Source organism: Dicentrarchus labrax, unplaced genomic scaffold (genome assembly GCF_905237075.1).
Source record: "Dicentrarchus labrax unplaced genomic scaffold, dlabrax2021, whole genome shotgun sequence".
NCBI classification, from domain to species: Eukaryota; Metazoa; Chordata; class Actinopteri; family Moronidae; genus Dicentrarchus; species Dicentrarchus labrax.
This window is the reverse complement of record NW_026136702.1, coordinates 14,655,573-14,668,473: the sequence shown is the minus strand read 5'-3', so window position 1 is coordinate 14,668,473 and position 12,901 is coordinate 14,655,573. Positions and strand designations below refer to the sequence as shown.

Sequence of the window (12,901 nt, the reverse complement as noted above, 5' to 3'; positions counted from 1 at the left end):
TACCATAGTGATCCGTGGACTGGTTGCCAGGAGAAGGAGAAGCAGGCTGGATCTGGATGCTCAGGCGTATGGCGACTGTCTTTATTTGTAGTATGTCTATAGTATGGAAGCTGTTCGTGTCCTTCCCCCAGCAAGCTGTTTGATAGTTTACCTCTTAGAGGAGCTTTCGTGGGAAAGAATATTGTCAGGTGGAGATGTTTTTCATGCGAGTGTACCCTGTTATTGCTGGAGACTGCAGTCTACGGCGCTGCTAACAAACATGGCCGCAAGACTATATTTATTGTTGACTGGGGGATTTAACTCCAAACTCCACGATGACAATGTTACAAACCTTGACACTCAATATCATTAATCCAAATATCTTTTATTGGCACTTTTTAAATAAAATAATAGAACAGAAATATATAATATTATAATACTGGCATAAAAAATAAGAGTGGCTAAAAGGTGACAATCATACTGTCTCTTCTAGGTCAGTACTAATTGTACCTCTTCTGCACCTTGTAAATACCCTCTACAAACACAAAAAAGCAAACACTAATGTCCCAGATTTACCCTTACGCCTGAAACTGGAACTTTAAAAAATACAATTGTAGTGGTATATTTAACAACATTCAAGTGATTCTAAAAGCCTATTGCAATGTATTCATTACAATTATGATTACAATAATCAACTTACAACTTGAACAGAAACAATTTTTTACAGCTCTATGGCCGTTTTTGTGCATATAAAAAGTCACTAGCACATAGGACTTTACAAACTAGTGCTAATACAAAAGTTTATCAAACAATGCACACACACAAACCTGTGCACGTATGCAAACATGCGTGTGCAGACATGTACACACACCCACACAACATAGGCCTACACACAAACATATACACACACAACATGATGAAAAAGGACCAGCCTGGTCATAATGAATGCCAGCATAGGTCATGATAATCATGCCACAAAGAGAATCTACATGCAGTTACGGTTAGAAATACAGTAGGATCTCTTCTGTGTTTTTACATGTTTTTGAATCAGCATAACGTAATCAAAACGTTTCTGTGTAATCCATAAACAGGAGGTATGCAGAACTCAAACCATTTTTAAAAAAGTATAAATTCAGTCAATGCAATTGAAAACAAAAATGATCTATAAAGCAAGGCTTTTGTATTGTTCCAACAGGCATTATGTGTTGACAGGCATTGATTATCATTGATGCTTTGGTAAGATACATAGTGGTGTAATTAAGATATATATATTAAAACCTAAATACAAAATAAAGATGTGTCGCTAAAAAAATGATTATCAAAAAACAGCTCCCTCCTTCATTCCCATCCCTGTAATATCTGTTCCAGTAAGATTCCTGGGAGATTTTTTGTGCATTTGTAGAGGGGTTTCAAATGTTGTCATTGTGTTAAATTAACACTGAACAATTTTACAGACGTTTTTCATCTCAGTGCTATGAACGGCACCATATCTCTTTCAGAGCTACAATAAAGTGAAAACCAGTGTTTACATAAACACAATGCAGAATTGGGGGGTTGAACAGTATTGTTCAGTTGACCTCGTAAAATGAGGCGATAATAAAAAAATCAACACAGGCATCAGAGTCAAACCCTTAAAAAACATCTGCAGTCTATGGTTTGGACCTGAGAAATGCAGGCAAAGTACAGAGGAAAGGCCTGTATTTCAAAACCTCTTGCAAATATTTTGGTATATTAGAACCTGGCAGCAGAAATAAGGGAGAAACCCCTGTATAGTCAAAGAAAGAAAAAATCCTCTTAGAGGTGGTTCAGGTATAGTCTGTCAGCGAACAGTTGCTTTGCTGTTGGGGAGAGATTTGAGTCCATACGAACGGTGCTCATGTTCAGGCTACAGAGGCAACTTTTTCACAGTTGCTGGTGTAATGGACATCTGGTCTGTCGTTCGTAGAGTGCTTCCTGTTCCAGCAGGGAAGGGTGAGCACAGAGAGAATGACTGCTCCCAGCAACACGCAACTCCCACTAAAGTAAAACGCCAAGTCATATGACTGCGTCCAGTCAAAGAACCACCCTGGAAAGTGATGAGAAAAACAGACATTGTGAGCACAGTCAGCAGGGATTCCTGGTAGATACAGTAGTCAGCTAAATAATGACAAGCTGTCTCCTTATTGAAGTGGACATGCCCCTTGCCTTGCTCTGCCTGCCTGCCTGATTCAATATTTACATTTTTGAAATGTCTCTGAAAATATGACCTTACAACAGGGGTTATCTCTGCACAAAATAAAATGATCTATACCTCTTCTATCTAACCAATAACTGCCAGTGTAGTAACGCTTACAAATCTAGATAAAGACAAGCCTTCTTACCTACAACAGGGGGTCCAAGCATGATCCCAAATCCCCCAAAGAACATGAGGATGCCGTGGGCTTGTGTCAGTCTGTCCAAGCCAACAATCTTAGTGGTAATGTAAGAGGTGAGAGACCAGTTTCCAGAGAAGAAACCCAGGACGACAGACAGGATCTGCAGTCCCATATAATTCTTAGTGAGAGGAATGAGGAGCAGCGACACACCTTCTGCAAACATGGTGAAGGCATACAGATAGATACCGTTCATCCACTTGATGTCCACCAGGATACCCAGCACTAGTTTACCCACACAAGTGGCAATGGCTCCTATTGATACCAGAGGAATGACACTGACTTCTTCAACGAGTCCTTGACTCTGCGCCACATCCTCTATGAAGAGCACAGGAGGGAACGCCCCAAGGCTGAACAGGAAGACAGCAATACAGAAGGCCACCATTGCTTGGTCCTGCAGGATCTCATACATGGAGTGCATGTACTTGAAGTATGCCTGCTGCTTCTTCTTCATGACTTTCATGATGCCCAGCCCAGACAAAAAGCTGCCTTTCTTATTCTCTGTCTGAATGGCCAGCTCCTTGGTATCAATTGTGATGAGCAGCTCCTTCACCATCAGAGTTTTCTCTGGAGTTGTTGCGGTGGAACCTGTTGTTATCTTCAGGTCATCCAACGGGGGCTTCTCGAAAAGCTGTTCCTCTGTGTTGCGTTCCAGGGCTGCCTTCTGTTTGAGGTAGTACCCTGGCATGTTAAGGGGTCTCATGAAGCCGGCGCAGGCCATGAGGTTCAGTGCTACAGCTCCGATGATAAGCAGGCAGCCATCCAGGCCGTACATCACAATCAGCTCGTTCTGAGCGGTGGCATATATGAATGCTCCAACACTTGTGCCTGTGTGAGCACAAGAAGACAGAAATTCAGTGTTTGTGTAAGAAAGTGACAGACCAATCAATACAAATCAAAGGCATTATGTGTAGAATTTTATGTGAGTATAGTACCTTTCTAATTATTCTGATGAGTTTTTAGGTGTAGAAAACTGAGACTATCTTAAAAGGTGCAATCTATGTGAACTTTAAGCTCATTCATCTCTACTTCCCAAATCTGTCTAACATTGCTACAAAGTATACGGCCAACCAACCCAAACCATTACCATTGTAGTTCTGATTCTCAGCCAGACCAGATCTAGTCACTGGTCACCAATCCGCGTCCCTACCTACTGAGACCAGTCTGCCTTTGCTATTCTACAGATGTTTACCTCAGCATCCCAAGGCTCCCAGCAGCTCATACATGAAAGAAGTGAGCATGGAGAACTGGTGAGCACCCAGTGAGCTCAGAGGGTGGGCGGCAGTACCTGTGGTGACAATGCCGAGTGCAAGGCCGCGTCTCTTGTCAAAATATTGACAGGTGATTGTCAACGTGGCTGCGTAGACCAGACCACAACCCAAGCCTATAGTAGGAAAGAGGACAAGAAAAACACAAAAAGGATTTCCATAAACTCAGGTGAAAGCAGCAATAGCATATCAGAAAACAAATTTGAATTTAATGTATAAAGGTATAAATATTTATATTAAACTATTTTGCATTTCAGTGGATGAACTCAGAAAATCATTACAAAGATGTATTTACAATTTACAATTATATAAATCTTTAGGCAAAGAGGGCAATGTGCTTAAAGTTTCTTGTGCAAGTAGCAAAACAAAAAAGACTACAGTAAACAAGCTGCACATGCATGTGCGGCCAAAGCCATCATCCAAAGGCATCTCTAAAAATAAATGACTGTCTTCAAATATGCATGGCCTCCCCTCTTCACCAGTCAGCACTGTCTTTTACCCAGGCAGTGCTGACTGCGAGGGGTTTACCAGGATTAAGCACGGCTGAGCTGTCAGTTAATGTGCGATAACAGGTGGTGTTGGGCCCACACAGGCACACTGGTGAGGGTGCTGAGGCAATAAAAGGGTCACATGAGGATCAGACTATGCCATAATGTTATTTTTCTGTCAACACCCCTAAAAAAATACAAACAGCAATGTCAAACAAATGATGCAATGCTCATATCTTGTGTTGGTGTAATTCTACATACCGTCTGTGGCAGTGGTATTCATTAACTGGTAACTTAGGATATAGCTTCTCTTGTTGCATAATAGTTGGACTTATATAATGTGTTACAAGATTTTCATATGTTAGTTCGATAAGAAGCTTTATTAGCTCCCATGACCGCGGCAACATCAAACGACTGTCTGTTTGACAGGTGAATTAAGTCTAAGGGTTGTGTGCTGCATAACCTTTGCTGGCTTGTCTATGGTGGCAGCGTATATATGTTCCCAGGGTCCTAAATTCCCTAATCCCCTAACCCTAGGGTTGGGAACATTATGTGCCATATAAATCTGGAGGAAACAGGACACTGGAGACATAGGGATGACCCCCCTCTGGTAGAGTATTGTATAAAGCACACAGTAGGGATGCCCCCCACGGTTATCAAGTGTTTCCTTACCAACCACAATCCCGTAGGAAAAGATGAGGAATTGGACATTTGGAGCAAAGGCACTGAGCATCAGGCCACCCGCCACCATTACGCCACTGAAAATGGTCACGGGACGAGCCCCAAAGTTGTCCACACAGGCACTGCAGACAGGACCTGAGAGAGAAGAGGTAGAAAGACAGATCATGTATAGAGATACAAAGAAGGGGAAACAACAATATTCAGAGGGCAAAAGATATTGGGGATATTATGCTGCTTTGTTTGTTGTACTCTGGAAAACAGTTTCTGAGAAAAGCAAACCCCGTCTCACAAAGCACTGCTGTGTCTGACCATGACACTGTCACATGACATTAGGTTCAAACTGGCAACCTATTAGAGGTGTTGTCACAACACTCAAGAGAGTCCAGTGTTAACGTTTTACTCAAACATTTTACATAAACCAGTTAGGTTCATAGTTAACTCATCAACATCCTTTCATTTCCAATTTAATTCATTTTAAAAGTCAACTTATTCCTCCTCAGTGTCTGCTAAAATCTCATACACATTTATCAGCTTCTCCCACCTCTTCACTAGAGCTACATGATGTACATACTGAGCGAAATATTCAAACACAAGACTGTTATTTTCACTGCTTGCTGAATACTCCCATATCCTGCTGTTGCTTGACTCATTCATCATGCGACATTTACTGTTTCCTTCCCCTCTAAGCAGGGGGAAGATCCTGCTGATGTGCAGCAGGCTATGCAGTGCTGCAGCTGTCTGACAGCTGGGACACGTGTCCAGGACTTGGCCGGCCCCGAGGCCAGATCTGTCCAGTCAGGCTTTTCACCTCACCGCAAGATGACAACAAGAAGCCAGGCTGGCGGGTGAGCACTGCCTTAGACGGAAATGGCAACAAAGACCACTATCTATCACTGATCCTGTTTGCTCAACACATCGTGGAGCAGACCTTCATAACAACTATTAATGTTTGTTTCTTTAACAAGTAAGTCTTACCTTCACATGCCAGATTTATACTCTGCTGCGACACTTTCAGACCCTTTTCTTTTTGTTTCTGTTTGTGTTCAAGTAAGTTTATACACACAACCTTGCTCAACAAAATCAGTTTTTGTTAAGTCTGTGTCTGTCTCTCCATCTGTCTTTTTTCCCCTTCCTCTGTGGTTAGATTAAGGGCTAAGTGATCCTCCTACATTCATAGCATGGATGACTTGCACTTGCTTTGCTCTGCTAGAAAATCAATAAAAGCTGCTCAGGGAGCCACAAAGTGCCCATCTTTGTCACAGCATTACCTTTTCTCTCCATCCTGTTGAAACATTACAGTAAGGAGAACACCTGTAGCTATAGTAACAATAGTCGTTGGTAATAGTTTGCATTGCCCCTTTACATGGAAGTAATTGGTCAGACTTGTTATCAGAGGCATCATGTGGCATGATGAATGAGACGGAAATGGTAGGTAAATAGGTGTAAAGGTGAGGGTTTAGTGCTCTACTTTAAGGAAAAAAATTGATATAGTATCTCTCCTTCAAACGCACGTCAGCAGATATATTGCCCATAATTATATGTAGCACCAAAACAACAATTTACTGCTCAGCATAGAATTATCAGATGCTAAAAACAATAATCTGAAGGGGAAAAGCACCAAAATATTACACACATCTTTCTCCATTTGCATCTATTACTTTAAAAAGACGCTCTAACATGACTCCAAAATAGGGCTGCACAATATAGTAAAATCATCATATTGCAGTTACTTTTTACATATATTGAGTTTGCGATATGTATCGTGATTAGTGTGGGAATTCACATTTTTGCATCACAAATTTAATTTTCACTGGAAAAACTATGAAAATCATGATGATGTGACATTTTTTGGTTTCTATACCAAACAAACATATTTTCCTAAATCTTGAGAACAAGATTTGTAGATTAGGGCATCTCTTTAGAACTACAGTACACAAAAATCAACTGGCATTTAGTCTGGCTAACCCCAATGAGAACCCATGTTGAGGATTACTACATTATTATAGTGTCTGCTACTCACTGGCTATTAGTCCTACTCCAGCCACAAGGGAGCCCACCCAGGCAGTCATGCCCTTGCCCTCCTGGAAGGCGTGCAGCCACTCAGGGTACAGGACACCCACTGACTGGGGTGATCCATAGGCCAGGAGCTGGGCCATAAAGGAGGCCACAACAATCACCCATGCCCAGCCTCCGTCCAGCACTTTAGTAGATGGAGTCATATCGCTGATGTTACTGCTGCCCAGAGGGATCTGCTACAGGTTGATAGAGGAGGGGATCCTGGGAAGAACATAACAACAAACATCACAATCGTAAGTTTGGCTGCAAAATAAATCAAAAGATGACAAATGGAGCACATGTTAAGTTTTTTTCCCATGATAATAGTTTTTAACTGGACCCATAGCTTCCAAAATATACACTTACGCAAAGCCTTGATATAGTGAAGGTTGCTGCAGCACTTGGTCTGGGCGAACAGGCAGGGCACCTGTGTGAGGTCCTGAACACTGACTGACTGCAACTTACCCAAAGGCAACTGCCCCTTTTGTTCCTGTCTCCATAACCACACCTTGGAGGAGGAGAAAGTAAAGAAAACTACACTTGCTACTAGTGTGCCCCCCCCTTTCACCCCCTCCCCTTCTTATATGACAAATGGGAGAAGCTTGTCTTCTGTGCTGACTTAAGTTTTTCAGACATCTATTATTAATCATTTGTAACCCAGAGCAACTTTAAACATCACTGCTGCAGCATTTACCATCTTTGGTCACACTTTGTTTACAGTGAGGCTTCTTAGTGTGGGGGGGAAAGTCGGTGCAAAGCCACTCTGATTTCTTTGCTTACAAAGCAGGGTTACAGCATGTTTACAGTAAATAGGGTTGAAATCTAAGACAATAATATCCTGAAGAAAATCACTGTATGGGCTAAAGGCTGATTCAAATAACATCTGCTCTGTATTCGCCGATAACGGTAACGGTGTTTTCTCATCATACCTCATCTTCCACAAATACATTGTGCTTGTTATGTTATTAAAAACACATGCGGCACTCACCTCAGCATCTACAATAACAGCAGCAGGACCCTGCAGAGCTGCGCGTTCTACGGGAACTTCCCATGTAGGAGGGTTTCCCTATTAAAATCCCTTCTTACAGGATCTCTGCAAATGGCATAAACAAGAAAGCCTCGTACGTGGACGCAGGTCTATCTGAGCTCAAATCTCTAAGCCCCGTGTGTTGAGAGTGGACCCTGCATCAACAATGCGCACTGTGCATCCGTTTCATACTGCTTTGTAGCCGGCGACAAAACCGGTTCAAAGCTGTTCTTGCTGGTCCAGTAGCAGCTTAAACGCAGGGAGGAAAAGCGCTGCTTCCTCTTGCGCGCCTGGAGCGCACAGAGCACTCAGTCTCTGCGCTCAGAGATGTAACGGCCGTGGGTCTATGGGTCATACTGAGTAGGCTACTTATTGTTTTCTCTCGGCTACATCTTGAATTTGAAGACATCGGTAAACTGTACGGGTACCCTGCACACAAACGCACGCACATGCACACACAAATAACTGTTTATGCCTACCTGACAGGTTTCCGGACCGCTCAACAAAAATTAGGTTCTTTTCATTAAGCACTTCATAAATCTATTAAAAAAGTCAAAATAATAAATTGAATGATTATATAAACGTGTTTTTTTTAAATGAACCCTCTCTGCTTATCTAAATACACCGCGGTCTGGTCAAGCTGAAGCTTGGAGTTCATGTGCCAACTAGGGGTGCTGGGTGTACGGGCCACTTCTCTCCAGGAACATTGTTAATATTGCCATCAGTCCAGTCTGAACCGGTTGATGGATGGTAACACCACTCTGCACCAGCAGGGCGCACTGCCTGGAGTCCTCTCCCCTGGTGAGCACAAAAGAAATACATGCACACAACTCTTGAATCAAATCTTAGTAGGCCTTCTAATCACTAGAAAAAAAACAAGAGACTGATTAAACCTCAGGGAATATAAGAGTGATACACAAAAAGTGAGCAACATGTGGACAGTCTACCATGCAGCTACCAGGAGTTAAAAATAGCCTGAAGAGAGTCTTACAGGAGGGAAGATGTAGGGTATACAGTATTTTAGTAATACATGAATTTTAGAGTAATAGTTCAGTGACCTGTGAAGAGGAGGCCTACATACAGGCAGAGTGGTAAAATAAAATAGTAGTCAAGGCGACACAGGTGAATCATAGGCCTGTAACCTGCAAGAATAGCTTGAATTTATATTGCTCAACTTTCTGATTGAATCACTACATTTTTACATATTTATTCTAAGATGATCTACAAAAACAACCCCCTTTCTACCCAGAACAGCATACACAAACTAATAAAGACAAATACATTATTTATTTATTATTATATTTGCTCCTGTTTTGTGCTTGGTAATTTATTGCATTCATACTGTGGGTTGAGAGCAGAAACAAGAGTTGCTCTCAGTCACACTGCAGCAGCATCATAAAATTATATCACCATGTGATTGCACCCATTCTCATAACCTCAGGTCAGAAACACTGTTGAACCAAGGCAGTAGAAAAAAAGCTGAGGAGAGGATTGGAGAAAAGTGACGGGGAAAAAAAGAACTCAAAGAAAAGAGGGCATGAAAGATGAAAGGACGGGGAGCAGAGTAAGAATGGTGGAGGGATGAAGAGAGCAGACTAGAGGTGAAACTGGTTTTCACACTGAATGCACCTAAAATTCTTCAGGATCTTTGATACTTTTCCCAGCTGAGGTCTGCTGGCAGGAAGGGTCTTACAGAAAAGATTTAGACTCCATAATCCCCTTATGCTTGAACAATTAAGTGAAAAAAGAACAAGGGAGGCACAGTTAATTGTGCTCTACACACTGGCATTACATTACATTACACTGACATGTTGCCCAAGACCAGTTTCAACCAGATGTAGTGCATGTGGGGAACAGTCTGTAGGAATCTGAGGGAAATCAGGAGAGTGGCTATGATAAAATTCTAACACTATTGACTCATTCTAGAATCAGTGTTGGTGCTGAATTACACTTGCTTGCATAAGTTCTTCAATACATTTACTGACACATTAGCAGGTTCTGTTTATGGACCACTAATTCTACTGGGTTAGGCTCTTGAATTTGAATTTTAAGGCTTTGTAATATTGAAAATTTGATTATATGATCTCCTTTTCATGTTGCAGTGGTAATGACAGCATAGGCTGTTAACTAAAATCCCCACACTGCTGCCCTACTATTATTAACTTAAAGTCATATGATTGAAGCTTTACATAACCTGTTTCGCCTCATCATGTGATCTATTTTATACCTAATCTATGTAAAGCTGACAATTCAACATCTCAAGACTGAGATGACACAGTGTACATGAGGGCACGTACAAAGTCTGCTGGAGAAAATATTTTGGATCTGTGCCCTCTTTGTCGGTGATCCTGATACTGCAACGTCAGGTGGTTTCACGGAATACAGTTGAAGACACTGACCGAAATGATTATTGGCCTATATGTAGGCTGTCAAAAATCCCAGACTAACCCATTAACTCTTAACTCCTCACTGCTTTCCTGAGGGGTAATAATGTCCTCCAGCTACAGCTTTAAGGGTTTTGAACACATCGTAAATATGATAACTCCTGAAACTGCTGTTGTGGGTGATGTTTATTTGCTTGACATAAGGCAACAGTGTATTTCACTCTGAATCTGTCTGAAGTTTTTGATACTGAAATCAAGCCCCTGAAGTGTTGATGGTGTCTCACAAGGATACATTTTTGGGCCCCTAATATTTACTCTATATAGTAATAAATGATATATTTCCTCTTATTTCTTCAACTCAGCATTTTAATTGGATTATATTATCTTTTATTGGCTCTGCCACAATTCAATAATATGTATAACCACATATAATAACTGGAAAGCCAATGGCCTACAGTATGTGACAGAACATCACTGTTACATTTTATACCTTGTAAAATAGATTAATATGTCCAATCCATTTTTTGGTCATAATTTTAGTAGTTCAAAACCATAATTATTATCCTATTTGCTATGCTCAGGGGTGAAGCTAGGCTCCTCGTGTGGGTGGTCCAGTCCAACATTAATAATAACACAATGATTTATTTACCTTTTTGAAACCTTCTGATAAACCTCAGCATCTCCTACTCAGCCAACAGGAGAATCACAAATTTGGCATAACAGTATCTTCCAGCTTTTTAATATCCCTCCTAATATGGCTTCCAAAATAACTTGATAACTGCAGATAATCTCTTGTAGATCTAACCAAGTAAGACTAATTTGCCCTGGAGCAAGGTTTTGAATTTTTGGTCATTCTGAGAATTCAATGGGCAGTTATGAAAAATTATTTTATAATGAACAAACCCCCATCTAAACATATCTATCGCTTACTTCTACCCTTGCTGCAGAGCTGATATTACTCATCCATAGCCCATTAGTAAACGCAAACACACATTTTCCATTAGGGTTTACATGAGCTGACCTGATATTCTGACATTTTAAGTATCTCTTCTTTTCCTCCAGCACTTTTGTGACACCTGAGAAGCAGTAGCCTGCTGTTCTTTTCCGTAACAGGCTTGGCTGGTGTGAACATACAGAGCCACCCTGCAGTCTGGATGAATGTCTCTTGGTTCGGCCATCTAGCTCCATAAAGCTGCAGAGGTGAAAGGTCACTTTAGCACCCAGCATGCCCACCCTGAGCCGCCGGTCCAGATTCTTGCTTGGATTAGTTCAGGTTGCTGGCTTCAGCAGCAAGAGAGAACACTGCAACTTGCTAGAAAAACACAGGATACACCAAGCCTTTGGACAAAGCTATATCAATGTCACTTTTATGATGGGGTGTATATTTTGATTCTGGTGAGTTTGAACCGGCCGTTTGTGTGAATGGGCTACAGTTACCTGTGGCCACCCGAAGAAAACCTAATGTGTTGTGTAGGCTGTCAACCTTGCCCTGTTCTCCTCCCACCACAGGTGACTGCACCCACATTACAAAGGTTTACCATGTTAAATGATCCTGGAATGATTGATTTGTGGAAAACACTTCCCCAGTCTCCAGCCAGTTAGAACCGGTTAAAACCAACGTAGAAGGGAAATGAAAATTAGGCACAGAATCAAGTGTCAATGGAGCCGCTGTAAGTAAGAGGGCAGTCACATGATGTAGTTGTTTTGATTAACATCTAAGGATAACTCTAGGTATGGTAATGTTTGCCTGTTGGTCCAGACTGAAATAACTCAACAAATACTAGATTGCCTTTGTCAAATTCATTATAGCCCATCTAGGCCACATGACATATGATCATAAAGGCAGGTTTTTGTTTAGTATACTTTATAATTTCAATTTCATGGTATGTTGTTGTCATGTTCCAGGATCCTGAAAATCACTATACAAGAAATGCATTTAGTGTGGTGCTGATGCAGATGTACTTGTACTGTGAATGAACTTGCTGTTGAACTTGACATGAGGGGTCAAATGTCACTGGCCTGGAAATAGGAAATGCATGACAAAACAGACACTGAAAAGCTTCTGAATTCCAAACAGGACAAACCAAGTTGACTTTTCAAACTTTCTTATTCGTTGTTGTATTACTTTCCCACCTTGAGAAGCTGGAATCTGCTTTTTTATTTTTTATTATTATTTGACGTAAAGATCAGGGGGTCAAAGTTATTACAATCCATCTTCTGGGAACCATGAATGTCTGTCCCTAATTTCATTGCCATCTATTTTGTAGCTGTGCAGACAACCAAAAATGTGAATCTCATGGTGGCTCGTTTTACTGAATAAGTGAAAAGTGTGACCTGCGTGTGGCACTAGAAGAAAGGCCAGGTGATCCTTTAAGTCATTAGAAATTCTCCACAAGGGACCTTTAAAACCTTTAGCAATCATGGCAATCTATTATTTCAGGCAGACATTACATGGTCATGAGCCACAGTAGTAAGACAACAATAAAACATGAAGTCTTGCCAGTGCTGAAGTGTAGAGAAGCCAGAGACATCAGTTTAATATGAGCAATGTATAGTTTTCCCATTAAGCTGGAGCTTAAATTCTTCAGTTGCCTTAGCGCACATGCAA

General features: G+C 41.3%; 1 protein-coding gene across 3 annotated transcripts; it reads right to left on the bottom strand.

Annotated features, from left to right (window-relative positions):
• Nucleotides 1-343: 343 nt before the first annotated feature.
• Nucleotides 344-8,589, bottom strand: LOC127379233 (monocarboxylate transporter 9). Of its 3 annotated transcripts, none has more exons than XM_051428620.1 (6): nucleotides 8,389-8,589; nucleotides 6,848-7,104; nucleotides 4,819-4,962; nucleotides 3,679-3,774; nucleotides 2,340-3,218; nucleotides 344-2,044 (listed from the first exon to the last, which is right to left on the bottom strand). In XM_051428620.1, the coding sequence occupies exons 2-6, from the start codon at nucleotides 7,044-7,046 to the stop codon at nucleotides 1,860-1,862; spliced, it is 1,503 nt and encodes a 500-aa protein (XP_051284580.1). In that variant the 5' UTR covers nucleotides 7,047-7,104; nucleotides 8,389-8,589; the 3' UTR covers nucleotides 344-1,859. The 3 variants fall into 3 exon arrangements, with proteins under 3 accessions (XP_051284580.1, XP_051284571.1, XP_051284566.1); XM_051428611.1 differs by lacking the exon at nucleotides 8,389-8,589 and adding an exon at nucleotides 7,871-8,314; XM_051428606.1 differs by lacking the exon at nucleotides 8,389-8,589 and adding an exon at nucleotides 7,249-7,390.
• Between the last annotated feature and the right edge of the window lie 4,312 nt (nucleotides 8,590-12,901).

What these genes read in the sequence shown, in the direction of transcription:
- LOC127379233 (XM_051428620.1), bottom strand. Translation starts at nt 7,046, where the DNA reads ATGACTCCATCTACTAAAGTGCTGGACGGAGGCTGGGCATGGGTGATT. An exon ending in TGGAGTAGGACTAATAGCCA is followed by an intron (nt 4,963 to 6,847) that starts GTGAGTAGCAGA and finishes CTTCTCTCTCAG; the next exon opens with GTCCTGTCTGCAGTGCCTGT. An exon ending in ACTCGGCATTGTCACCACAG is followed by an intron (nt 3,219 to 3,678) that starts GTACTGCCGCCC and finishes GTGCTCACACAG; the next exon opens with GCACAAGTGTTGGAGCATTC.